Source organism: Arvicanthis niloticus, chromosome 3, assembly GCF_011762505.2.
Source record: "Arvicanthis niloticus isolate mArvNil1 chromosome 3, mArvNil1.pat.X, whole genome shotgun sequence".
Classification (NCBI taxonomy): domain Eukaryota; kingdom Metazoa; phylum Chordata; class Mammalia; order Rodentia; family Muridae; genus Arvicanthis; species Arvicanthis niloticus.
The window spans coordinates 137,205,546-137,233,465 of NC_047660.1; the positions used below are offsets into that span (position 1 = coordinate 137,205,546).

At 51.6% G+C, this 27,920-nt stretch overlaps 2 protein-coding genes across 5 annotated transcripts; one reads left to right on the forward strand and one right to left on the reverse strand.

Annotated features, from left to right (window-relative positions):
* On the reverse strand, positions 1-27,482 carry Ticam1 (TIR domain containing adaptor molecule 1). Of its 4 annotated transcripts, XR_013109580.1 has the most exons (3): positions 27,342-27,459; positions 14,974-15,223; positions 1-1,177 (listed from the first exon to the last, which is right to left on the reverse strand). XR_013109580.1 is itself a non-coding variant. In XM_034497052.2 (2 exons), exon 2 carries the CDS (start codon positions 23,519-23,521, stop codon positions 21,386-21,388), a length of 2,136 nt encoding a protein of 711 aa, XP_034352943.1. In that variant the 5' UTR covers positions 23,522-23,633; positions 27,342-27,474; the 3' UTR covers positions 20,945-21,385. The 4 variants fall into 4 exon arrangements, 2 of the variants coding, with proteins under 2 accessions (XP_034352943.1, XP_076788111.1); XM_034497052.2 differs by lacking the exons at positions 1-1,177; positions 14,974-15,223 and adding an exon at positions 20,945-23,633 and having other exon boundaries at positions 27,342-27,474; XM_076931996.1 differs by lacking the exons at positions 1-1,177; positions 14,974-15,223 and adding an exon at positions 20,945-23,475 and having other exon boundaries at positions 27,342-27,431.
* Fem1a (fem-1 homolog A) lies at positions 8,904-12,934 on the forward strand. Its single transcript, XM_034498236.2, has one exon. The coding sequence runs from the start codon at positions 9,015-9,017 to the stop codon at positions 10,977-10,979; it is 1,965 nt and encodes a 654-aa protein (XP_034354127.1). The 5' UTR covers positions 8,904-9,014; the 3' UTR covers positions 10,980-12,934.
* Positions 27,483-27,920: the final 438 nt, after the last annotated feature.

Below are 27,920 nucleotides of genomic sequence, written 5' to 3' on the forward strand. Positions count from 1 at the left end.
CTCAGGATCTTCCTGTCTCTGCGTTTTCATAATCTAGGGTAATAGACTGTGATGCCAGTCCTGCTACTGTGTTTCGCCAGTACCCTGCCCAACCCATGGCATTCAAAGGGTGCTCAGTTAATGTGTGTTGAATCCACAGTGGCGTCAAAGAATATACAGCCATGCAGCAGCAGTAAACAGAACCCATCTGTTCACTGCACACAGCACTGTGACCCTCTAGGATGGGGCAGCGGCTGAAGGGCAGCTCCGGCAGGTGTCTCCTGGAGGAATAGAACTCAATTTCTAGATACTCAGGGCCAATGGAAGAACAAGCCCCAGGAGAGAGCTGGTAGCCATTCACTGGCAATTAGGAGACATCAGTCCCCATTAGCTAGGGCAGGCCCTGTCTTCCTCCTTCACCCAGAGGAACAGAATCTTCTCTCTCCTGGGAGTCCTGCCTCAGTGGGCCCATTAACAAGTTGAGAGAATAAGATTAACAGATGCCTAAATGCCAGAGGTGCTTATGGATGGGGGCATGCAGTGGGGCCCGTGATGTCTGGGTCAAATCCCACAGTGGGAGATACACTGACATCACAGAGTGAGAGAGAAAGGAAGTGTCCACAATCTTGTTTCAGAAATTTGCCCTGAGTTTCTCACTTCTTTTCTTCCTTCCTTTCTTTCTTTTTTCTTTCCTTTTTTTGGTTTTTTGTTTGTTTGTTTGTTTTGTTTTGTTTTGTTTTGTTTTGTTTTTGAGACAAGGTTTCTTTGTGCAGCTCTGGATGTCCTGGACCTCACTTTGTGACTAGGCTGGTCTCCAACTCAGAGATCCAGAGGGAGTTCCAGGCCAGTCAGGGTTACGCAGAAAGACTCTGTCTCAGAAAACGAAAACAAAAAAGGAGAAGGAAAGGAATAGGGGACAGCAAAATGGCCCAGTGCGTAGACAGACATTTGATGCCAAGCCTGATGACCTGAGTTTAATCTGAGACCCACATACTGGATGGCAAGAAGAGCGGCCCTCCCACTTCCACACGCAAACAATGGCAAGAGTCTTAGAAAGGGGACTGCAGAGACGATCCGTGGCTGAGAGTGCTGGCTGCTCCTCTGGAGGACCTGGCTTTAACTCCCCGCACGTACAGCTCACAACACCTGTAACTCCAGTTCCAGGGCTCTGACGCCCCCTCCTGGCTTCCATCAACACCTGGAACAAGGTGCACAGAAACACACGCCCATGAAAAGGTAATCCCAGTAAAGAATGGTGACGCAGGCCCCTCCACATTTGCATAGAGTAAGTGTGAAGCTAGACCGGGGTCTAGCCTGTGCCAGCATTCTTTCCTTGGCTCCCACTGAAGCCCATCAGCTTTGTGAGGAATGAGTACAGCTCTTCTTAGTCTCAGTCTTAGTAGCTTCCCTTGTAGTTTGGGAAAGGCACCTGGCATGTATGCGTGTGCACAGGCACATGCGTGTGTAAGTCAGAGGCCAGTGCTAGCTCTCAGGCCTCAGGTACCACTCACCTTTCAGTTTACATTTATTTATTTGCATTCTGAGTGTGCACATATGTGTTATGTGCAGCTGTGTGCATGTGCAAGTCCCTCTTCTTGTGGGATTCAGTTTTGTCTGTCCCCTCATGGGTCCTGAGGATTGAACTCATCATCAAGCTTGGTGGCAAGCTCCTTCTACTGGCTAAGCCATCTCACTAGTCCCTCTCTCACTTAAAACATTATCTCACTCTTTAGCCTAGGGTATCCTGGAACTCAAAGCAATCCTCTTGCCTCGGTCTGCTAAGTGCTAATAATAAAGACACAAGCCGCCATGTCTGGCTTTCCCATCCTCCTACAAAGCTGTTGGGTTCCCAAACACTCAGAAAACTTACAAGATGAAGGCCTGGGCTACACAGTACTCAGACCATCGGGATTTCTTAAGGGATTTCTTAAGGTCCTCAGCACAGATCCAGGAGCCATAGGGCTCATATTTGTCTGTCACAGCCCTGAGCTGTGGTGGCCTTGACTATCACACTCCCTGCTCCACTGAGGGGGTGCAGGCCTCATGCCCGAGAGCCTTGAGTGAGAACTCCCTGCAGCTTCTCTTGTCTCTCTTGCTCACTGAGCAGGGCTCGATTTATGATCCCCCCCGCCCCCCCGAGCCACGTGGCATAGGGAATGGGATGCCACATGCCCAGGATGGGAAGAAATGTCAGTCATTGATGTCACTAAAAGCAGAGGTGGCTGGCTAAGGAAAGCAAGACAGCTTCTGAGAGTGGTGCGCTATTGCACCAGTGTGGCATCTGCCTGCTGAGACTACACTGCAGCCCTAAGAGTCCGTTGAGAGCCCACCTGTGAGGGGTCAGGGCACAACAGGCAGGGACTGGTGAGCTCCTTCCCTGATGTGGATCCTTTGCAGCAACCACTTTTACCCACTGAGTCATTTTGTTGGCCCCAAGCTATTTTTTTAAATTGTTTTTTAGCCAGATGTGATGGCAATATGCCATTAATCCCAACACTTGGGAGGCAGAGGCAGGAGGATCTCCAAGTTTGAGGCCAGCCTGGTCTACAAGGTGAGTTCCAAGACAGGCTATATAGAGAAACCTTGAAGAAGACTGAGTAGGAAGAAGAGGAGGGGGAGGAAGAGAATGAGAAAGAGGGAGAGGAAGAGAAAGGAGAAAAGAGAAAAGGATAGTTTGTTTTACTGTGACAGGTTCTCACTCATAGTTCAGGCTGACTCAAACTCACAGAGATCCTTCTGCTTCAGTCTCCCAAATCTATGGCTGAAAAAAAGCTATAATAAGCAGATTCTCTTTCTGGGGAGATGGGGATGGTCACCCAGTCAGAATCAGGTGACACAGAGCACCAGATGGTCAATGTCAGCTACCACAGGCATGTGCACTTAACAGATGCCTAGCTCTCCTGCTGGATGCCTTGCTTGTGTGGTGTTGAGGGTTGAACCCAGGGCTTTGTGCACACCAGATAAGTGCTTGACCCACAAAGCTACAGTCTTAGCCTAGCTTTTAATTTTTTTAATGCTTCTTTCCTTGTTTTGAGTTCAGGCTTCACTCTGTTGCCCAGGCTGGCCTGAAACTCATGACCCTCCCACCCCATCTTCCCAAGTCCCAGGATAAAAGGCACAGCCTCCACCCCAGTAGGCCTTAGTGCTGTCTGGATCCAGGCTGCAGGTCCTCGCTGGAGACTGAGTGTGTCCACACCTAGTTATTTTCTTCCTAGAGTTCTTGCTTTCTGAGCTGGGTCACAGTGACACAGGACATCTGGGTCACAGGCCAGCATTTTATCCCAATTAGCCAAATTACAAGGAGCCAAACCAAACCAGGCTACCATCGCCACCCCACCTCTCTGCCTCCCTTACTCCCCCACCACACTCACACACACACACACACACACACACACACACACACACACACAGTCACATTCCCAGTGTTCTGCAACCATCTGAATGTTCCATCACCCTAAAACACCCAGTGCCCATAAGCAGATACCATGTGCTATCTTATCCTTGCAGGTTGCAGTCCCACCCCCTCCTCAGTGCCCATGTGTCACTTCCGGCCTCCCCACTGCCCTGCCTGTGTGTGAGGACCTCTGCATCCGGGCCTCTCACTGAGCAGTTCCTCAGTTGTCTCGCTCTTGTTCATGGCCGAGTGCCGTTTCATTGCTTGAGTACACTGTATTTAAAAATATGTATTTTTATTTCATATTGGTGTTGGGGAGTGTTTGTGCACATAAGTGCAGTGCCCACAAAGGCCAGAAGAAGCCACAGGACCTCTTGCAGCTGCTACAATTATGAGCTGCCATGTGGGTTCTGTCCTCTGTAAGAGCAGCCAGTGCTCTAACCGCTGAGCCATCTCTCCAGTTTCTTTGTTCAGGCACCTAAAGACCTAGGGGCAGAGGCTGTATCATAGCTTTGTACCTAAGAAGCTGAGACCCAGAGGGGTAAAGCATGTAGGTCAGGGAAGTAGAACCAGGAGGCAGAGGGGCAAGTGGGACCCATGCAGCTTGTGGCCCAGTTCTACAAGACCCTTGGGTGCTTTACACACATCTAACAGCCTGGTGCTCCCTGATATTGTGGTCTCTGTTTCTTGAGACATAGTCTCACAATGTAGCCCAGGCTGGCCTCTCCTGGACTCAGCTTCTGGGGTGATGGGATTATGAGATACACCATGAAGCCTGTCTACTGCATAACACTGAAAAGGTCTCTCTATGACTTTCCCAAGCAAACATGGAGACAGACATGCAGACATGTGAGCAGGAGCTTGGGGTGGTGATTCCACAAGTCAGTCTCAGCCATGAAGGCTCAAACACAACCCAGACACTAGGACCCAGAAGGTCTCTGCTGCCTGCTTGGGATCTGCTGTAAGTTTCCTGGAATTTTATTTGGGAAACAGAAGGTAAGATTCAGAAGTCAAATGACATCCCCACCCCCACCTCCACCCTCCACCCCCTGCTCAGCAACCACAGAGATCACCTCCCCCAGGGAGGATGGGAGCTGCCCAGAGAGCCTTGATTATTTCCTGCTCCTTAATGGGTCCTTCAGAACAGAGTGGTTCTAGTTTCCATGGCAACAGGCAGGCAGGCAGCAGAAGGGAAGTGGCTCCCTGAGCTTCCTCCCCCTCCCAAAAGTGCTTCTGGCAGCCAGTCTCTTGAGAGATGAACCTGAGGGCCATGGAGGTGCTTACCATAGATGGTAGAGACACCTGTAAGTGGGTGCCCCTTCCTGGCCCAGAGCACAGTGGGACCCTGGACTATCCTGATGAAGGAACTTCAGAGAAACTACTTCATTCAGGAGTGTGTGGCTCAGGAGCCGAGCCCTTGCCCAGAGAACTCCCAGTCAGGGGCTGAGGGGCATGGCTCTGAGGAAAGTAAGCCTCTGTTAACTTTTTTTTTCCAGTAAATAGAATTTACGGCACTGACTCTGGGCTTTTCAACTTCTGTGATTATTGAGACTGTTGCTTCCTGCTGCCACTGTGGGAGCTGCCCCCACCTCTGGCTTTTAGGGAACAGTTGGAGCAGCCCAGTTCATTCTAAGGCATCCCAACTCAGTGTCCACCAAGTCCTATGGCTTACAGAGCTGGGCCTGATGGAGCCCACCTGTAATTTCCATTCTTGACAGTTCCATCCCAGTTCTGGAGATGACAGGCATTGGCTATGGCCTCATGTTCCATACATGTTAACATGTGACTTTTTTGCCGCTGGCTGCTCTGGACAGCAAGTGCTTTTCCCATGCCTATAACCTTCTCTCCCCAGAGCCTGCTCATCCCATGAATTCAACCTTTTCTCTCTGACTCAGAACTGGATACAAAGTAAATAATGTGTCCAGAACTGTTTTACTGCATCCTCTACAGAATAAAGGCAGAGAATATATCTGCAGTCCTGGTGCCATAGCCTTTAACCCCAGCATTCCAGAGGCAGAGGCAGGTGGCTCTCTGTGAGTTTGCCATCCTGGACTACATAGTGAGACCCTGTCTAAAACAAAAAGCAGAAAAGAGAGATGGGGGAGTATATCCATCCAGATTCAACATAGTTTTTTGTGGGGTGAAGACAGGGTTTCTCATGTAGCCCTGGCTGTCCCAGAACTTATTCTGTAGACCATGCTGGCCCCAAAGCCCTCTCACAGACCCAGACAGTCTTGCTGTAGCCCAGGCTAAGCCCTTCCTCATCTTCCTGCTTTATCCCTCTCATGTGCCCCAGTGATGGGATGACAGGTGTACAGAACCATGGCGAGATGGACACAGTCTAAAAGAAAACCATAAAGGTGTTTAAAGCCGGCTGTATTTGAAGGAGCCAGGAGGCCATTGACTGGGATCTTTGGCTCTCAGCACTGGGATCTTTACATGGAGAAGGAGGTGGATGAAGTTAGAGGCTACCTTGAGCTATACAGTGAGATCCAAGACTGGTCCCAGGGCCTGCAGACCCACATGGCAGAAAGAGAAAGTGGATTCTCCCAAGCTGTCTTCTGACTACAGTGCACACACACACAGACCTGCACATGCACACACACACACATGCACACATGTGCGCCCGCGCGCGCATACACACACACACATACACACATGAAAGCAATATAAAAAAGACCCTTTAGAGGGCCAGGAAGGGGGCTCATTAAGAAATCATGGCTGCCTGAGTGTGCCTCTGAGTGGCTGTGGGAATGTACCTGCCACCCCAGCAGAGACTGGATGCCGAGCAACTCATATCTCTCAGCTCTGAACTTGATTGAGAGAGCCTGCTTCAGTAACTAAGGTGGAAGAGGGTTGGGCAGAACTCCGACAACCTCTGACCTTGCAATGCAAGTACCTGTGTGTGCTCACAGAGAAAGATGTGTTTTAAAATTGCATATTGCGCTGTTCTTGAGGAGGATGAACCCTGGCTTCAGCACTCCCACGGTGGTTAAACTGTAACTCCAGTTCCAGGAGACTTGTGCCCCCTTCTGGCCTCTAAGGGTACCTGCATTGATTGAGATATATATATCAATCTTTTTTAAAAGATTATCTTTTTAAAAATTACATAATGTGTTGAAGTGGCTCAGTGGAGAGCACATGCCTAGCATCTGCAGAGGCCCTGGGGTCCATCTCCAACACCAGGAGAAGCAATCAGTACTGGAGCCATTGGCCTGTGATTGTCCAGAAGAGACAAATTGCATATTGGTCCATGGGCCTCCCACTTCCTTCCTGGAGCCTGCGCTCGGCTGCCACCGCCTGGCTTTTAAACTCCTTTCTTCTCCAAGCCCCATCAGTAACTGTTTACAGGATGAGCATCCCATCCTTGGCAACCCTGGCATCTGTGCTACCACTCGCTCGACTTCCTGCGTGTTTAAAAATATACATAGTAGGGCTGGAGAGGCGGCTCAGCGGTTAAGAGCACTGACTGCTTTTCCAGTGGTCCTGAGTTCAATTCCCAGCAACCACATGGTGGCTCACAACCATCTGTAATGAGATCTAAAACCCTCTTCTGGTGTGTCTGCTATGGTATACTCATATACATAAAATAAATAAATAAATCTTTAATGTATACATATTAAATATTAAATATATACTTGTATATGTGTATATAACCAATATAAATAAACAATAATAAATATATATGAATACAGTTTTGTTTTTTTGAGACAGGATTTCTCTGTGTAGCCCTGGCTTTTCTGGAACTCACTCTGTAGACCAGGCTGGCCTCAAACTCAGAGATCTGCCTGCCTCTGCCTCCCACCAGCATCACCACAGACCGGAGATATGTACCTAGGGGGACAGCCCTGGTGAAACTCTGTCTGAGTATCTTGCATTGCTAGTGCCAGTGGCTCAGCTGGGGCTCTACACGAGAGTTGACGGATAGGGGTTCAGAGATGGCTTACGGCTGTTCGCACCCATTGCAGTGCCAGTGGCAGGTAGCCCAGAATGTGCCTATGCATGACAAACAGCTATCTGCAGCTGAAGAGGCGCTATGGAGAGCAGAGACAGACTGAGTTATGGACAGACACAAGGATGCAGATAGTGGCTGGAGTGGCCCCAAGCATAGCCCCACTGTGTCTCCTCGTAGCTGACTCCCTGCAGGCCTGAGGGAGCACAGAAAAACAAATCATATTGAAAAAAAAGAAAACCAGCTAGTGAGATGGTTAGGCAGGCAAAAGTGCTTGCTACCAAGCCTGATTACCTGAGTTCGAACCCCAGGACACACATGGTGGAAGAGGGTGACTCCCAAGGGTTGTCCTCAGAGCTCTATGCCTGTGCTGTGTTGTGCATTTGTGCACACACAATAATACAATTTTAAACTACATTTATTTTTCTCATTCTCTGTGTGTGCCCATGTGCTACAGAACACGTATGTAAGGGTTGACAGAGGACAACCCTTAGGAATCAGTTCTCATCTTCCATCACGTGGGTCCTGGAAATTGACATCAGCCCGAGCTACATGAAATGCTACCTCAAACTAATCTTTAAAAAGACCTTGAGGAACTGGAGCAATGTTTCAGCAGTGACTCGTACCCACAGGGCTGCTCATGCCACCAGTAACTCTAGCTGCAAACCCAACGCCCTCTGCTGGCCTTGGTGGATGCGGCGAAAGCATGTGGCATTTTTAAAAAATTGTGTGCATTAGTGTAAGGGTGTCAGATCCTTTGGACTGGAATTACAGACAGTTGTGAGCTACCATGTGGATGCTGGGAATTGAACCCGAGTCCTTTGGAAGAGCTCTTAACCACTGAGCCATCTTTCCAGCCCTGCATGTGGTTCCTTTAAAGAAGAAGGAGAAGGAGAAGGAGGAGGAGGAGGAGGAGGAGGAGGAGGAGGAGGAGGAGGAGGAGAAGGAGAAGGAGAAGGAGAAGGAGAAGGAGAAGGAGAAGGAGAAGGAGAAGGAAAGAGAAGGAGGAGGAAAGAGAAGGAGGAGGAGGAGGAGGAGAAGGAGAGAGAAGGAGGAGGAGGAGGAGGAGGAGAAGAAAAGAAGAAGAAGAAGAAGAAGAAGAAGAAGAAGAAGAAGAAGAAGAAGAAGCAGAAGCAGCAGCAGCAGCAGCAGCAGCAGCAGCAGCAGCAGCAGCAGCAGCAGCTAACATGAAAATCCAGACTGCCTAACATTTTTGCAAATGTTAAGGTCGAGTAGAGATGCACTGCCAGCTCAGGATCTTACACCCGGAGCACGCCCCCTGCTGGTCAGCAAGCCCTTCGTAGAAGCACCTTCCACATCACACCGGATTGGCTGCGAGTCACCTTCTGTGCCCGCTGGGAAATGTAGTCCGCAGAGGAGGCAGAGGTGCATTCATTTCCTGCCTGCGTTGTCACGAAAGCCGGAAGTACATCACAACATTTCCAGTTCACTTCTCCCTATCTCTTTCGGGAAATGGAGTTTTTCCGCTTTTCTGATTCCATTATCATCCGGCGGGTGATAGCTAATAGGACTCCATTTCCCAGCATGCCTGTGTACACTCTGTCCTCGCCCCTTAGCGGCGGCCATTTTATTCCTCCCGGAGACCCACTAAGATGACAGCCCGGGAGAAGGTGAAGGTTGTCTCTGGTGATCGGCGGCCCGGCTAGATCCAACAGGGAGGCTTCCAGCATGGATCTGCACACAGCGGTGTACAATGCGGCGCACGACGGCAAGCTGCTGTTGCTGCAGAAGCTGCTGGCCGGCCGCGGGCGTGAGGAGCTGGAGGAGCTGCTGGGTGAGGTGGCCGGCGGTGGCACGCCACTGCTGATTGCAGCGCGCCGTGGACACCTGGACGTGGTGGAGTACCTGGTGGACCACTGTGGCGCCAGCGTGGAGGCGAGCGGCTCCGTACACTTCGATGGAGAGACCATCGAGGGCGCGCCACCGCTCTGGGCAGCATCGGCAGCGGGTCACCTGTCCGTGGTGCGTAGCCTTCTGCGCCGAGGCGCCTCGGTCAACCGCACTACGCGCACTAACTCCACGCCTCTGCGCGCCGCCTGCTTCGACGGCCACCTGGATGTGGTGCGCTACCTGGTGGGCGAGCACAAGGCGGACCTGGAGGTAGCCAATCGCCACGGCCACACGTGCCTTATGATCTCCTGTTACAAGGGCCACCGCGAGATCGCGCGCTACCTTTTGGAGCGCGGCGCACAGGTGAACCGGCGCAGCGCCAAGGGCAACACCGCCCTGCACGACTGTGCAGAATCTGGCAGCCTGGAGATCCTACAGTTGCTGCTGGGCTGCCACGCGCGCATGGAGCGTGACGGCTATGGCATGACCCCACTGCTGGCCGCCAGTGTCACTGGGCACACCAACATCGTGGAGTACCTCATCCAGGAACAGCCCAGCCACGAGCAGGTCTCAGGGACAGAGCTTCCCGGAGAAGGCTTTTCCCAGGTGGCAGGAAACCCCTGTTCGACCCCAGAGGAGGCAGAACCTTATGAAAGCTGCTGCCCCACCAGCCGGGAAGCAGCTGTGGAAGCTTTGGAGCTGCTGGGTGCCACCTATGTGGATAAGAAAAGGGATCTGCTTGGAGCCCTGAAGCACTGGAGAAGAGCGATGGAACTCCGACACCAAGATGGGGACTACCTCCCTAAGCCAGAGCCCCAGCAACTGGTTCTGGCCTATGACTATTCCAGGGAGGTGACCACGCCCCAAGAGTTGGAAGCCCTCATCACAGATCCTGATGAGATGCGCATGCAGGCGCTCCTGATCCGGGAAAGGATCTTGGGCCCCTCGCATCCTGACACTTCATATTACATAAGGTACCGGGGTGCTGTCTATGCGGACTCCGGAAACTTCGAGCGCTGTATCCGTCTGTGGAAGTATGCCTTGGACATGCAACAGAGCAACCTGGAGCCCCTGAGCCCCATGACCGCCAGCAGTTTTCTGTCATTTGCAGAGCTCTTCTCCTACGTGCTGCAGGACCGCTCTGCTAAGGGCAACCTGGGCATGCAGCTTGGCTTCGCCGACCTCATGGGTGTGCTCAGCAAAGGGGTTCGGGAAGTGGAGCGGGCTCTGCAGATGCCCAAGGAACCTGGTGACTCTGCACAGTTCACCAAAGCCATCGCCATCATCCTCCACCTTCTGTATCTACTGGAGAAGGTAGAGTGCACCCCCAGCCAGGAACACCTCAAGCACCAGACAGTCTACCGCCTGCTCAAGTGTGCCCCTCGTGGCAAGAACGGCTTCACCCCACTGCACATGGCAGTGGACAAGGAGACCACCAACGTGGGCCGGTACCGTGTGGGCGTCTTCCCGTCGCTGCAGGTGGTCAAGGTACTGTTGGACTGTGGAGCAGACCCTGACAGCAGGGATTTCGACAACAACACCCCACTGCACATTGCCGCCCAGAACAATTGCCCAGCCATCATGGATGCCCTCATCGAAGCTGGGGCCCACATGGATGCCACCAATGCCTTCAAGAAGACTGCCTATGAGCTGCTGGACTCGAAGCTGTTGGCCAAGAGCACCGTGCAGCCCTTCAATTACGTGACACTGCAGTGCCTAGCTGCCCGTGCCCTGGACAGGAACAAGGTCCCTTATAAGGGCTTCATCCCAGAGGAGCTGGAGGCCTTCATCCAGTTGCATTGAGCCTGACCCAGCCACTAGTACACACTTGGGCCTTACTTCTCCAGCAGAAGCATCCAGTCCCCTTGGCCTGCTGGAGTGAGTCCAGCTGTTGATTCTAGAAGCCTTCAGGGTCACATGGTAGGAAGACGGTCTTTCTTTGTGGAAATGCAAAAAAAAAAAACCGCTGCCCAAGCCTCTCCAGTGGCAGTGGCATGCATCTCTCTGGGTCTGGGAGGCCTCTGCACTGTCACCCGGTCCCCAGCCCACTTGTCGCAGAGTCCTGCAGTGAGCAAACACTGGCTGCTTCCTCAGTGGGCACCGGCCACCTAGATGTTTGCAGTTGGTTTGTCCTTTACTAAGCAAATGAGCAACAGCCTGGAGCCCACAGTGTGAGGGTTTTTCTCTGTCTTTTTTCACTGGTTTCTGTTTGTTGGACTTAGTTATGACTTAGTTGGGAGTTGCCAGTATTTTGCAGTGGCCACAGCTGAGAGCAGCATGAACTGTGTGTGAATGCAGATCTGTGACCAGGGTCCTGGGAAGCCTCCTCATTTCTGGGCTGGTTAGAGAGAGGACTATTCCCCAAGAAGGCCCAGAGCCAGTTGCATGAGTCACAGCCAGGCAGACACCAGTGCCTCCTGTCTCACCCTCTGGATGGACAGACACAAGTTTCCAACCTTGGGCTGCAGCTGGAACTGCCTGGCAGATGCTATGGCCACCAGGTTCACATCTGTGCCACACTTGTCCTGTTACCTTCATCTCCGAAGACCTGACCCCCCACCCCCTTGTATTGAGGGGTCCCCGGTATCCCAATAACTTCTGGGAATGGACTTCTGACCAAGATAGGGGAAGGTAGGAGCTGCCAGCAGGGCAGCGATGGACCCATGTAGTTCCAGCTTGGCTGCCATGGGGCCCTGAGTGTAGCCCCAGCACCACAAAAAGTTACTGAACAGCTGCCTCTTACTCCACCAGCTCTGGACCCCATCATTTGTGGTGAGTGGTTCACCCTGGATCAGGTCAAGGCAGGAGGTACTCATGCCCAGCCTGTGGAAGCCAACTACAAGGGTAGGAAGTCACCTGTAGAGGGGCCAGTCCCTCCCTCAGCCATGTAAGCTGTCCCTTGAGGACATCAGTGTGTGATTGCAGTGCTAGGTAGGTTCTCTGTATAAATAAGCTTTAGGCCTTAACTGGGCAGGGCCTCACTGCTCCACCCTGCCAAAGCTCAGGTCAAACATGAACCCCTGTGAGTCTTGGCACTGGTATTTATGAATTAAAATGCAGGCATGTGAAGACGTCTGCCTAGCTGTTATTTGATGTGGCTAGGTAGAGTGGGGAGCCTGGTGAGCGCTTGTCAAACATTGCATGGCAGGAGGATCATAGTTGGAGGCCACTGGAGTAGAGAGGAAGTTCAAGGCTAGCCTGGGGGAACATGATAAGACTACTTTGAAGACCCCTACCCTCTCAAAACCATCCCCTATGAGGTACGGCACTAGTGAACATTGATTGAGCCCCTATCGCACCCCACTGCTCAAATGTACCACCTGGTTCATAGCAGCTGCCGTCTGATGAGCCAATACCATTTGGTATCTCAGGTGGAGCAGGTTCAGAGAGGTTACACTAATGGTGTGCCTAGGGACACAGAGCACATGAGAAAATGGCAGACTCAAACCCTCTGTCTCAGCAGCTGACGTGTCCAGATGCAGTCCCCTACCTCAGAACCCTGAACATACATCTATCTCATGGGTCCTTCTATAACCACTGACCTCCAACCTCAAATTTAAGAACAATTATTTGGGCCCCATGTTCTTCATGATGTCAGAATTAGGAAATGCAACCTGGGGCCTGGCTTTGATGGACATTCTTCTGGGAGGGTTGATCCAGCAGGTCCCAGAGGCTGCCTCCAGCCAGGTTTTTCCAAGGGGGAACAGCATGGTCTACATAGTTCTAGGATAGGCATAACTACTTAAGACTCCCCCCCCCCCCCAAAAAAAAAAAAAAAAAGATTAGTGCAGGGGAGATGGCTCAGTGGTAAGTGCTTGCCACCTGTGGGACTTCAACCCCTGAACACTCCACCATAGCAAGTAGGCAGATAGACTGGGAGCGGGTTGGGAGACGTGCCCCTGCCCAGCTTTGGCTGGTTCTCTGGTCTCTATTCATGTGAATAGGACAGTGGCACAGCTTGTTCCTGTGGTGCCATATGGCTGCACCATGGTCTGGTGTTTCTAAGTAGGGAGTGTCCTGACCCCAAGTTAAACATAGCCCAGCACAGAACCGTCTCACTTGGCACGCAGCCAAATGTACAGAGGGCCCAGGAGGAAGAAAGACAGCACAGCAGGTGTGGGTCAGAGTCTGGCCTGCAGAGGAGAAGGTGGACCTGGTTCTGCACATCTGAGATACACTCTGGGGGGGCTCCCCACCCTCAGCCCTCACAACTTGTTAGAGCCTATCAAGAAGCAAGCTGGAACCAGATGTGCGCTCTGTCACACACGCTTAGTCCCAGAACCCAGAGGCAGGTGGACAAAAACAAGCAACACCAACTGAGTTTGATTGACCCTGACCTGCAGAAGCCTTGGCAGATTACACACTGCTTCCCCGGGGTACCTCCCTCTCAGCCAATTGCTTGCTTTTAAAATTATGTATGTGTGGCCAGGTGTGGTGCACGCATTTAATCCCAGCACTCAGGCAGAGGCAGACGATCTCTGAGTTCTAGGCTAGCCTGGTCTACAGAGAGTTCCAGGACAGCCAGGACAAGCCCTGTCTTGACCCAAAACAATGTGAATGTGGTGGGAGTGTGTGCATATGAGTGCAGGGCCTGCGGAGGTCACAGAGGTCCATTTACCTGGAGCTGGAGTTACGTCGATGTGGGCCACCTGATGTGGGTGCTGGGACTCACACTTGGGTTAACCACTGAGCCATCCTACCAGCCCTTTGCTTTTAGTCTTTATAGGCAAAGCTTCACATCGCCCAAGCTGGTCTTGAGCTCCTGCCCTCTGGCTGGGATCACCACGTGTGACAACATGCTCAGTTTATAAAACTGACCATGTTCATGTCTACAAGTCAGTGGTGTTAGGGTGTCCTCGGGGGTACATTCATTGCCATTTCTAGAGGTTCCCCCCCAGAAGTTGATTTCAGGCCTGGGATGTAGTCGACAGTAAGCATTGGTGAGCATGGGAGCCCTGGGGTCTACCCCAAGCCCACAGTAAAGTTTGTTTATAGAAAACCTCAGTATTAGCAGATGACTAGGATGAGTGAGGCTGGCTCACCGTCAGAGATGGATGAGACCACAAAAGTCAGAGTCTGAAAGCCACCAAGTAGTGGACATGGGTCTGGCCAGCATTCCAGCCTAAAAAGTGGGCCGTGACCAGCTCACTTCTGGTGAAGGGTCTGAGAGCTCCTGGGGCAGGAATGGCGGACCTAAGTCTTCAGGGAGAAGAAAACCCCTTTCATTTCCCTACGAGTCTGGCTGACACCCAGGACTGCTTAAGGGCCTGGGCCACAGGACAGGCTAAAAATAAAAGCCCCACCCTGGCATCTGGCAGGAGACTACCCTCTTTGGGCACCAGCTCCAGGCATAACAGTGACATTCAATCTCACCTTATGATCTTGGAGATTGACTCCACCTTCTCTGCCTCAGTTTTCCTGCCTGCAAGATGCGGAGGGAGCATCAGGCCCCTGGGAATGCTAACTGAATGACAGCTGTTGCTATCTTTGTCCCAGGACTGAAATCCTCACAGGCAGGGAGCTCATGAGCTCGGGCTGCTGCCCATGCTGCCTCCTGAAAAGTCTGTTTACTGCAGCGCTACCTTGGCATCCCTCAGCACTTCTCACACCCCTCAACATGTAGCCCGGGTTGAAGGTTGAACTCAAAGTCACTGTGTAGCTGTAGCTGAGGTTGACTTTGAATCTTGATCAACTGAGAGTAGAGTCCAGGGTTTCATGTCTGACAGCTGAGATCAGCCCATTGACCTAGTGTGTGCTCCCCCCTCCATGCTATAGACACACTGGCTTCCACACTTACTTCCCAGGCTGTGCTCTCCGTCTTCCAGGATGCCCCTCTAGGAGCTGCCCCAGGTGAACTCGGATGCCCACCGGTTCAGCATCCCCACCTCAGGTGAGTAGAGCCCTGAACTCACAAAGGTAGAAGCAGGAAGCACAGATGGCATCTTTGGCATACAGTAGGTGCTGAACACACTTGAGTCCATCATGGGTGGATGACAGAACAAACAAGACTCACCAGCTAGCAGGAAGGAAACAGGGTCCAAGATGACCTGAAATCCAAGTTGAACATCAATTGAAAGTCAGCATGTTTATTGTGGGTGCTGAATGATGGAGCATACGGAGCTCCGTTGTTCTTCTGTTTGGGAGGTGCGGGGGTTCTGCTTTCATTTTGGAAAATGTCTCACAGGCTGGCCTGGCATAAATTTTAGTTTTTAACTTGAAAGGTTTTTATTGAGGCACACTCTGAGCAGAATTGTTTGCGCTGGCCTCCCAAGCACTGATGAGTCCAGCATGAGCTCCTGGCCTGAGGTGAGATTCAGGACCGAGATGCGCCTCAGTGGTACACAGCTCTTGTCTAGCCTGTGCCAGGGCCCTGGGTGAGAAATCATGTGTGCAGGCATATGTGTGCACATGTTAGGAAGCCAGGGCTCATCAGCGTGTCAGGAGCTTCCTTGGCTTCCTGATGGTTTGTTGGGATTTGCACTTGTGTGTGTATGTGTGTTTAGCTCAGAGGGCAATTCTAGAGAGCTGGTGTTCTTCCAGCATGTGGTTACCTGGGACTGAGCTCAGTTCAGGTTGTGCAAGTCTTCGCTGCCTCAAGCCCTCTAGTGGTCATGGTTGGTTTTGAGCCAGTCTCATTGACCCTGTAGACAAGCTGGCCAGGAACCCCTGGATCCTCCTCCTGCCTCTGCCTCCTCAGCACTGGGATCACAGGCAGACAACAGTTGTCTTATTCATATTCACACATAAGTCCTCTTGTGCAGCAAGCACTTTACCCAGCAAATCATCTTCCCAGAACCAGTGTAATAGGTTTTTAGCCCAGAAAACCCCCTACAGAGAAACTTGTGGGTGGGGGATGAAATACACACATACTTTTATGGGTATTTTGCCTGCAAGTGTGTCTGGCCATCACAGGTGCCAGAAGAGGGTCTTGGATGCCCTGGAACTGGAGTTACAGATGGTTGTGAGTGAGCTTAGAACTGAATATAGGTCCTCTGCAGGAGGAGCTGGGACTCTAACCACTGCCTCTCCAGTTCCAAGAGCTTGGATTTGAGCAAAATCATGAGGAAGTTTAAAGGGGAAACGGGGAAGAATCTAGGGGGAGCTTTCCAGCCACTGGCTAGTCTCAAAAGTCCAAAGACACACCTAAGCAAGGAGGAAGCTGGCTGAAAGGCTGCTGCAGAGTGACGAGGAGGAGGGGAGGGAGCCAGTCCTCTGTACAGGGTCACAGCTGCCTTCAGCAGTGCACTTCCTGCTGTGGAGTGGGGTGTGGGGACTTCACCAGGGCTATATAGAAATCGTTTCTGTAACTGAACCTGTAGGAACCCTCGGAACTTCCGGAAAGTTCTACTCAGTATGGGCAGAAGCAGGGAGAGCCCTGGCAAGTGGCACAAGTTCCTCCTTTGAGTTCCCTGAAGAAGGTACATGGGGCTGGCTGGAGCCAGGCCAGGGTAACCTTGGACTCTGCTCATTTGCTTATCCTAGCCATCTACAAACTCAGAGACCCCTTTACTGCCTATGTTGAGACACACACCCAAAGCTGCCAGGCCTCACCACCTGAGTTTGATCTCCAGGACCCAGTGGAAGGAGAGGACTGACCTTCACACACATACTCACGCACAAATCTTAAAAACACAGTGACACAAGTTCTGCCCCAGTCAAAAGCCAGCCACACATGTGCTGTGTGACTCTTGTATAATGTGACTCTGGGCTTGAAGAGAACATTTGTAAAATTAAAAGCCCTTTAGAACATCCAACATGAAATCCAATACTCCAGAGGAGGTAAAGGCTAGCCTGCTATATATTTAGTGAGTTACAGGACAGCTGGGGCTACATAGTGAGACCCTGTGTCCTCCCATTCCCCAGAAAAGGTTGGAGTAGAGACAACCTTCTGAATTTCTAGCTGGCTAGTGACTCCTAGCTGAGACTGCCACAGGGGAACATCAGACTGGGGTGCAGACAATGTCGAGCCATGGTTCCAGCCCCTCACAGGCTCCTCCTTCCACAAGCTTCCTTTAGTCACTCCACCAACCCTGTTGGCTTCTCTGTGCCTGGCACAGGTCTGCACACAGTAGATGCTAAATAATGGCTCATTAAGAATTCATGTAGGATTGGAGCTGTGGCTCAGAAGTAGAGCACTTGCCTATGGTACAATTACGTTTATAAAGTGAAAATGTATTGAAAAAGTCATGGATTGGGGATTTAGCCCAGTGGTAGAGCACTTGCCTAGCAAGCACAAGGCCCTGGGTTCAGTCCTCAGCTCTGGAAAAAAAGAAAAAATTTGTCTTTTGACTTGAGACAGGGTATCCCCACAGCCCAAACTAGCCTCAGACTTGTTAAGTACATGAGGTTGGCCTTGAATTTTTTATCTTTTTTTATGCCTCCCAAGAGCCAGAATGATTAAATTACATTTCTTGTTTGCTTGTTTTTTTTTTTTTTTTTTAAGATTTATTTATGTATGAGTGTTCTGTCTTCCTGAATGTCTGCGTGGCAGAAGAGGGCATCGGATCCCATTACAGAGGGTTGTGAGCCATCATGTGGTTACTGGAAATTTAACTCAGGACCTCTGGAAGCTTTTACCCACTGAACCATCTCTCCAGCCCTATATTTCCTGGTTTGTTGTGGGTGTGTGCATGTGCAACTGTGTGGAGGTCAGAGGACAGCTTGCAGGAGTCGAGTCTCCCCTTCCACCATGTGGGTCCTGCTGAGCAAACTCGTGTCATGAGACTCCATGGCGAGTGCCTAACCCTTTAACCAGATGAGTCATCTCTCAGGCCCCAAATCCAGTGGAAATGAATTATAGGCTGTGCTCAACCCATCTTTCCTCTTCCCACCACGGCTCCCTTAACATCCAGCCTGTGTCCAGCCCCAGGGCCTTTGCTTGAGCTGTGCTGTCCCTCACCACACACAGACACACTTATACACAAAGTCCCCTTGCTTCCTTTACCGATGTCTCCTTTTACACTGGGATGGAGAAGTCTCCATCCCAGAACACCCACAGCTAAGAGCCCAGCACCCTCCCACTCACTACATCCCAGAGACCTGGACCTTCTCACACTGTAGAGAACTTCATTTTCATCCCTGCCCCCAAGGACTTGCAGAACTGTGAGGCTGGGGTTTCACTTTAGGTCAGCCATGCACAGAAGAGCTTTGACAGGTCTGACTCAGAGACTAAAATAACAAGTGGGCCAAGTGACTCATCCCTTCCTGCCGCTTCTGCCTAGAACAGTCCGCAGCCTTGGTGTTTATGGGATGAGCACACAGTCTCTGGCTGTTGGAAGTCTGGCTGCATCGCACTCTTCAGTTCTAACTAAAGTAACGTTGAGGGCCGGGATTCAGCGTTGGACCTTAGTTTCCCCATTTGTAAAATGAGTCCACATGTCACAGAGGTTTGTTTGGAGGGTGACATGTATGGGCACATTAAAATCCCAGGAATGGGACGAGGGATCAGTGAGGAAAGAGATGCCTAGCCTGCATGAACCCCAGTATTGCAAGTGCTGAGTCCCACATAAACCCAGCATTTGTGAGCTAGAGACAAGAGAAGGATCAGAAGTTCAAGGTCATTTCTGGCTACACGTTGAGTTCAGGGACAGTCTGCAGTAAAAGACACGCTGCATCAAAAACCAGCAAATAAGCTGGTGTGGTGGCCCACACTTAATCCCAGCACTCAGGAGGCAGAGGCAGGTGGATCTCTGTGAGTTGAAGGCCAGCCTGGGCTACACAGAGAGTTTCAGGGCTATAAAAATTATTTTTCTTTCATTCATTCATTCACTCATTTTTTAAAAAATAGGATTTCTTTTCCTTGTGAACCCTGGCTATCATGGACCAGGTTGGCCCTTAAACTCATTCACCTGCCTCTGCCTCACAAGTGCTGGGCTTAAAGGTGTGCACCACCACGGCCCTGCTCATCCAGGACTGTGTAGAGACATTTTTCTCGAAGAAAACCAAATAAATGAAATAAGAAATGAATGCATCGGGAGCTGGGTTGCTGACTCAGCGCTGAGGCGCACTGAGTTCAGTTCCCAGCACCTTCCTGATGCTGGGGCCTTTAATCCAGCCCTCATGGTGTGATGACACCCCCCCAGCCATAAAACTATTGTTGCTACTTCATAGCTGCAGTATTGTTACTGTTATGAATTATAGTGAAAATAGATCTGATATGCAAGATATCTAATATATGACACACACACAAAATAGTCTTGACCCACAGGTTGAGAGACATTGTTTTTTTTTAAAGATTTTATTTATATACTGTACACTGTCACTGTCTTCAGACACACCAGAAGAGGGCATCAGATTCCATTATAGATGGTTGTGAGCCACTGTATGGTTGCTGGAACTTGAACTCAGGACCTCTGAAAGAACAGTCAGTGCGCTGGGCGTGGTGCTGCACGCCTTTAATCCCAGCACTTGGGAGGCAGAGGCAGGTGGATTTCTGAGTTTGAGGCTATCCTGGTCTACAGAGTGAGTTCCAGGACAGCCAGGGCTACACAGAGAAACCCTGTCTCGAAAAACCAACAAAAACAGTCAGTGCTCTTAACTGACTGTGCCATCTCTCCAGGCCCCCCCCCCACTTTTTTTTTTTTTTTTTTAAGATTTTATGTATGTGAGTACACTGTCGCCAGAAGAGGGCATCAGATCTCATTACAGATTGTGGTTGAACTCAGGACCACTGGAAGAGCAGAGGGTACTCTTAACCACTGAGCCATCTCTCCAGCCCAGGAACCACTGTTTTAACCAGAAGGATATCAGAGTCCAAGTTGTTGAAGATGTCTAAGATCTGGTTATATGGTTTCCATCCAGGAATAATTTTGTTTCCTGCAAGGAAAACCTGCAGAGGCCCTACTGCTGTCCACTGGCAGAAACCCAATATCTGTTAGGTGATCCTGTGAAAAGGTCAGTCGACCCCCAGGGAGATCGGGACTCATAGGTTGAGAACCACTGCTTGATAACAGTACTTCTATGGGATCTGATGCCCTCTTCTGGTATGCACACATACATAAAAACATCTACACACATATATGTATATATACACATATATAATAACATAAGTAAATAAATAAAATCTTAAAAAAGAGAGAGAGCACTTACTGCTCTGGTTCAGATCCCAGCACCCACATTAAGGGGTGCACAACAGTCTGTAACTCCAGCTCCAGGGGAGCTGACTAGGTGTACATAAACTCGCACAACCTCACACACACACCCATAAATAAAAATAGTAAATCTGTTAAAAAATAAAAAAGAATAAAATCAATAAATATGTTGAGAGTAGAATATGCAAGGTCACACAGCCTTGGCTTAACTTCACCATATGCTCACACCCCTTTGTAGCAAAATCTGCTAGAATAAATGTGAAAAGAAAAAATGTTTTGTTTTGTCTTGGGGAGGGGAATCAGCATGGTGGAAGACTACCAGCGGTCACAAATTGTCTTCTGACCTCCACATATGCCCTGGCGTGTATGCACTACATAAGTAAATGCACAAAGCAATCAAAACTGGCAGCAACTCCTCAGTTTCTTTTTCTCTTCCCTTCTTGCCGTTAGAAGACTTCCTGAGGTATGGCTGCCGGTCCCTGCCCCAAAGACTACATTTCCTAGAGTTCCTTGCAACAGAAGGCCACGTAACTGAACTGGCCAATGGGATGAGTATATCTACATAATTTCCGGTTCCTTCCTCCCAAGGACTGAGCTGGCTTGTCTTCTATTCCGGTCATGGCTGAGTTAGCGTGTCCTGCTTGTTCTCTGAGGGTGATGGAGTGTGGGGACGCTGGCTTATGACTCAGCTGTCAATAACTTTATTATAAAAACAGGACCCTCCCTGTGTGCCTCAGCACCACTTCCTCCCCAGAGAGACCCTATGAACAGCATGTGCCACAGTGAATGAAGGTTACGTGGCCGCGCTGCGGGCACCTCAGAGGAGCCTGTGGCCTCATCGTCCTCTGTTCACATAGAGGATGCAGGTTGGAGTCCCACAGAGTCTGTTCTAATGGGGGTTCTGCATGTTTCCCAGGCCCTGGTTTACAGGTGTGGTCTTCCCTGCCTCTGGGGTCTCAAGCTGAGTCCAACTAATGGCCACTGTGGGGGCCCAGACTAAGTCCTCTGGCTACTCTGGGGGCCCAGGCGAGGTTCCTTTCCTCCATTGTCACTTTAAGAACCCAGGTGAAGTCCAATCTTGCCACTGTAGGTGGGGTCCAACCTAGTCACTCTGGAGTCTCAAAGAAAGGGTTCCCCCTGGTCGGTCAGAGGGCCCATGCAGGATTTCTCCAAGCACTCAGTCTTGTCATCAGATGACTGGGCCCCTGTGTGGCCCCACATGTGGTTGTTGACTCCCAGCTGAACCATCTGGGCATGGTGAATAATGAGGGGCTGAGGTCCTGGAGTCTGTGGGCCTGGGGAAGAGGCTGATGGAAAGGATTGGGACTGTGGAGAAGAGTCTGGATGCTGCGGGAAGGATGGAGTCTGCGTGGAATAGGGGGAAACTGGAGTACCACCCTGAGGATGGGAAGGTATTGGCTGTGGACATCCTGGCCAGCTGGGGAAGGGTATTGGAGCACCCAGTGACAAGTCCTTCCCAAAGGCCACCCCAAGTCTGTTCATCTCTGCTTGCCAGGCCCTGTAGCTATGGACATACGCTGAGTAGGCAGCAGATATGGCGGCCAACTTTTGCCGCTCAGCCTCTAGCTGTATGCTCTGCTCCTTGAGGGTTCTGGCCTCCTGCTCTTTCTTCCAGCGTACCCGCTGTGCCTGGAGCTTCTGTGTTTTGAAGGTGTTTGCCACCTTTCTGGCAAAGATTGGGGAGTGTTCATCCAGCCACACAATGCTCTGGAGCAGTCTGGTTGTATCCGGGCTGAGCTGGGCCTGGGAGCACTCAAGTGGGAGGAGGGGGATCACACAGTCCTGCCTTCCAGACTGTGTGAGGCTGTTCATGAGAGCATGATTGACTTGATGCAGGCTCAGGCGACAATCAAAGCTGGCAGTCAGGAGCAGGATTGTGAACCCCGAGTGGTCAATGGCATCTTGGAGACAGTGCAGCTCACCACGCCCAGGCACCTGGAATTCCTCACAGAAGGTGGCCCCATCAGGTATCCCAAGGGTCTCCAGCTTCTCCCGAATACGTAAGGCTACCTGTTCATCAGCCCTGGCATGGATGACCACAAAGTTATAGAATTTCTGATCAGATGTTTCCGAGTGGTCCAAAACAGGTGATGTGGAGGTTGGGGGAGCAGGGCAGCTGCTCGGGGAGGAAGCAGAGGACGGAGGGGGAGGAGGCAGCATAGGAGAGGCTTGTGGGGATGGCGGCTGGGCAGGAGGGCTGGATGACGGGGTGTTCTGTAGAGAGTCATCTACAGGAACTTGAGGTGACCTCTGACTTGTGATAGACCACTGCTTCCCAACACTTTGTGTGGTGGATGGCAGGGGAGACCTGGAGTCTGTGGACACCTCCGTGCATTCGATGGGACAGTGGCCACTTGTGTCTGGAGCAGCCGGGGAGTCAGGGAGGACAGGCAAAGCCACCTCTGGAGACACCTCTGGGACCCTAATTTCTTGTGGTAACCCCAAGGAGACACTGGCCTCCACTGATGGCGGCCAGCTCATTTCCTCAGGTTCTTGGCCGACTTCAGGGACAAGCTGAGGCTCCTGAGTGTCCAGTGGTGTGTCACATAGCTTGCTGGGCCCGTGGGTTCCATGGTGTGAAGAGAGAAAGGGACGCGTAGGTGACTGGCTGATCTCTAGGTGGCTGGCCAGTGAGGCAGTGCTGCTGGTGGAATGGAGCGTATGTCCCCAACTCCAGTCTGATGTGTCAATGGGACGAGGCTGGCTTCTGGTCACTGCAGGGGATGCTGAAGGTGGCTGCAGGGAACCCTGATGAGAACGGAGTGGCTGGAAGCCACTGGGGTCCCCCTTGACGTCTGAACTGCACCTATCCCAGGCCTCATTCTGGAGTTGGCCCAGCTGGTGGTCACCCTGGGAGGCAAGGTCACGGAGGGCCACCTGGTAAGCCATGTCCCTTGTGGAGGCCGGACACAGGTTCTCCTCAGCCAGCAGGTGGTACAGGCGAGCCACAGTCCAGGACAAATCTGGAGGTTCCTCAGGGCCTGCTATGCTGTCCATGTCTGCCCACCGTTGGGCTATCAGCTGCGCTACTGTGTTCACCTTCAAGGACTCCAGAGAGACCCTGGCCTCCGTGTCCTGGCCCAGAGCCAGGAGTACCATGGCGTGGAGAAGCTTTGACTCCTGACTGCCTGGATGCAGACTCCTCAGCTTGTGTTTCAGGCAGGCCAGCCTGTCCCTTTCCAAGGCACCTAGAATGCCAAAGACGCCATGGAGTGACGGACCTGGGTTAGCCATGGATGGGGGAGGATGAAGCCTCGAGCCACAGAGGGTGGGGTGGGTAGAGACATGTTCCGAACCAACAGCCTTGTCCCCTGCTGCAAAGATGCTGTAGGGCGACAGCACAGACCTGCAGGGGTGGGAGTTCATCAGCACTTTCTAAACACGATGGTGCACCCACTTCACCCCAGCACGGGAGGCAGAGGCAGGGTCCAGGCCAGCCAGGGATATGTACGGAGATGTCTCCAAATCAGCAGGAGGGCTGGTTCAGTGGGTAGAGTGCTGGCTGAGCACTCGTGAGATGCCAGGTTTCATGCCCAGCACCGCATAAACAAGGTGTGGTGAGAAGTGACTGCTCTGAACAAGTGGTGAGTGGATGCATGAACTGGTATAACGTTCTTAATGACTGCAGGACACTTACAGTAATCCTCAGATGACAATCACTTATTCCCAGCTCCCTGTTCACAGCTGAGAAGACCTGAGAGCACCTGTCAATCCCAGGGCCCCTGACACCTCTCCTACCTCCACAGCCAGGCTGCGATAGGGGTCGATACCTGCTCCACTCAGGCAGGGACAGGTGTGGCTGCTATGACCAGAGAGCCCTGGCATGGAGTGGGCGAAGGCCAGGGAAGTTTCTAGCACTTGAAGGTCCCACAATGCCTCTATAGAAAATGGCAGTCAGCTAACTCACAGACTTTGTGCACAGATGACCTAAAGCCTTCCAAGACCTGACTTTGAGCAGCAGAGGTGGGCCAGGCTCAGAGCCAAGGTCAAGGGAACCAGGTAGGCAGAAGGAAGGGCCTTACAACCATTGGTGGAGCCACGGTCACAGGCAGGAGCTATAACAGCAGATGGCAGACCAGGAAGGAGAGAGCTGGGGGGGGGGGTGGCATTGTCCTCTCTGTGGCTGCTGGGAAGTGGGGACAGCCAGGTGTGGCAATGCAGGCAGAGGCAGTGACAGTAGAGACAAACAAAAATATAACCCTGGGCCAGAGAGACATGGGTGATGTTCACAGTGGGTCAGCTCCATCCATGCTGCAGCAGGGCTAAGCCTGAAAGGGACAGGAACTCCGAGGATTAAAGCTTGTGTTTATAGATTCCCAAGGACTCAGAGGACACAAAAAACAGAGAAGCCCGAGTGACGGGCACAGCTCATACAAAGGTCCTAGCAACTAAGCCCCGGTCCTGACTTCACCACACCAAAATTACCCACTTTCAGGATGCTCTCCTTCCATACTCGTGTCCAGCCTTCTCACCCCACACCTGTGCAGTCTCATAGTCTGAAGAGTTCCCACACACTGTGTCTGCCCACTGTTGGGGGAGACGCTGCTGATGGAGTGGGGTACACAAGTTCGGCCATCAGTCAGAGCAACAGGAAATGAGAACCACCACCTAAGGTCATGCCAAGAAATAAAAGTGCCCTGGAGGGAATGAACCTGGGGTGGAGGACGCCTTAGGGGGCATCACTGAGCTGAGCCCCTGAAGGTGAGCTAGTCCAGAGAGCTCCCTCAGAGGGCACTCAGTGCAGAGGCCCTGGGACACAGGGCTCCGCCTCATGTAGAGCAGGAGGACCCTGGCAAGCTGGAGTAGTGAAGAAGCCGGAGCAGAGAGCGGCAGGGCAGGGATGGTCAAGGCAGCCAGGACCCGGTGGGCTGCAGGGAGGCTGTGGGCAGAGGTCACAGGGAGGAAGCTTTCATCTATGTTCATGGGAACCCTTTGTGTGCTGTGGGGAGGACACTGTGGGGTCAGGGGCACCAGAGGCTACAGCGCCGCAGAGAGTCTACCAGGCCTCGACTGTCCCTTTCTTCCTTTGTCCTTACTGCGCTGTGACTGAAATGTACTGTCCTACCTCAGGACCTTTGTACAGCTATCCCTCAGACAGCAGTAGCACCCCTCTGGAAACAAAACCTCAGTGCAGTCGCCCACTGGCCTCCCCAGTGGGCGACTCTCAACACCTGCACGCACTCATCACCTGCTAGAGTCATCTCTCAACTCTTCATAATCTCACACAAAAGTTTCCTTAATGTTGTTGAATAATTACCATGTCCTACCTGACCAATCTGAAGACCGCACAGGGGCAAGGCCCTGCTACCACCGTCTAGTTCCTGTATCTAGAGTGCCTGATACACAGTAGGTGCATAATAAATGCTCAATGAGGATCAGCAAGATGGCTCGGTGGATAAGGGTGCTTGAGGCTGCCATGCCTGAAGATCTGAGTTCAGTGCTTGAGACCCATGTGGTGGAAGGAGAACAGAACAAAGTGAAATAAAAACAAACCGATGGGCCTGGTAGTGCACTCAGCAGGCTGGAGGATCTCCTGAGTTGAGGACTCCCTAGTCTACAGAGTGAGTTCCCAGGACAGCCAGGGCTATGTAGTGAGCCTGTCTTGAACAACATGAGGGGCTGGTGAGATGGCTCAGCGGTTAAGAGCACTGACTGCTCTTCCGGAGGTCATGAGTTCAAATCCCAGCAACCACATGGTGGCTCACAACCATCTGTAATGGGATCTGATGCCCTCTTATGGGGTGTCTGAAGACAGCGACAGTACTTACATATAATAAATAAATTAATTAATTAAAAAAAATAAAGAACAACATGAACAGGACAGTGCCTGGTACACAGCCAAGGCCTAATATGTGCATACTGAGGTCTGGAGATGCAGCTGAGTTGACAGAGTGCTTGTCGGTCATACATGACGCCCTGTGTTCAGCTCCCGGCCAAGAGGAGAGAAGCAGCAGAGAGAGGAGTGGAGAAAGAGACACAGACAGGAGAGAGAAATGTTTATTGACAAAGTTAAGTAGTAAACAGACAAAATAGAGCAGGGCACACAGTGGTTGTGTTTTACTTGCTTGGTTTTTTGTTGAGACAGGGTTGGGCTTGGCACTATGTAGCCAAGCATAACCTTAAACTTCTGATTCTCCTGCCTCCACCATGTAAGGGTGGCAGCTATCTCTTGTCCAAGTTATACTTGAAAAACTAAGACAGAAGGATTTCTTTCTCTCTTGTTTGTTTGTGTTTTTTGTTTTTCAAGACAGGGTTTCTCTGTGCAGCCCAGGCTGTCCTGGACCTTGCTCTGTAGACCAGGCTGGCCTCAAACTCAGAGATCCACCCTCTTCTGCCTCCTGAGTGCTGGGATCAAAAGTGTGTGCCACCACTGCCTAACACCAGGAGGATTTCTTGAGCCCAAGAGATCAGGGTCAGCTTAGGTGAGTTCCAGGCCAGCCTGGTCTGCATAGTGATACACCCTGTCTCAAGCTACAAATAAATAACACAAATGACACAAAAATAAAAGTAATTATTTTTAAGAGAGAGGGAAGAGGAAAGGGGAGAGAAGGGGGGTGGTTGTTTGAGGGGGAGAGAGAGGGAGAGGGAGAAGGTGTGCTTGGTGGGTAGAGCACTCATCCAGCATGCCTAAGACTCTGTGTGATATCCCCAGAACAGCAGAAACCAGGATTGGTGGAGGGGTGGGTGAGTGGATGGCTGGGTTTGTGGGTGGATGGGGTGTAAATAGGCCTCTCTTTTCTTCCCTGGCCTTCTCTCCTTGGCAGAATTTACAGTCTCTTGTGGCACAGGGGGCCCCTCCTCCAGTCTCTGCTGACTCTCAGCTCTGGGTTCGCTGTTGGGGCTGGAGGAGACCTGGGAGTTAGAAGATCTGGGGATCTGGGGGGTTACTAGGGACTGAGCGAGCATCCAGGATCACAGGGCTGGGCTGGGGGTCAGGAGTTGGATTGCCGATCTGAGTGTCCGTGGGAAAGGGTTTGAGGAACCTGCAGATGGCGGCCTAGCACCCACTCGCGACCCTGCGCCCACCGTGCTGTCCCCTCTGCCTTCATCCTACCTGGCTGTGGGGATCCTGGGCTGGTAGATCTCGGGGTCCCTGGTGGCTGCTGGAGGAGAAGGAAGAGGTGGAGGAGGGAGCGTTCGGTTCCACCCCTTCCTCCCTTCCGGGTCTTGTGGGGAGGAGAGGACAAAGTCAGCAGTCTCGCCTGTAATCTCATCTAGCTAAACCAGGCCCTGCCCTCCCGCCCAGTGCCCCTGCGCCACGTGGAACTAGGCAGGGCTTGTACTGTGTGAGGCCAGAGGTGGGGAAGGAGGAAGGAGCCCTCCGCCTCCAGAGAACATTAAGCTGGTGGCCACAGAGTTGAGCTAGTGACACACTCTGGGGATTCGCAAAGCATCATGTGACTAAGTTCACAGGGACCCTAGTGACTCATGCTTATCAGTCTAGCAGCACACAGGAAACTGAAGCAGGTGGATTGCCCCAGTTCCAAGGAAGCCTGCCCCACACAGTGAGACCCCCATCTCAAAACTAAATACAAGTAAACAGAAGTGCTGGAGGCCAAAAGGTTTTGAACAACTGTTTAGTTTTGAATATTTTAAATTCTTTACTTGATTTTACGTGTGTGTGTGTGTGTGT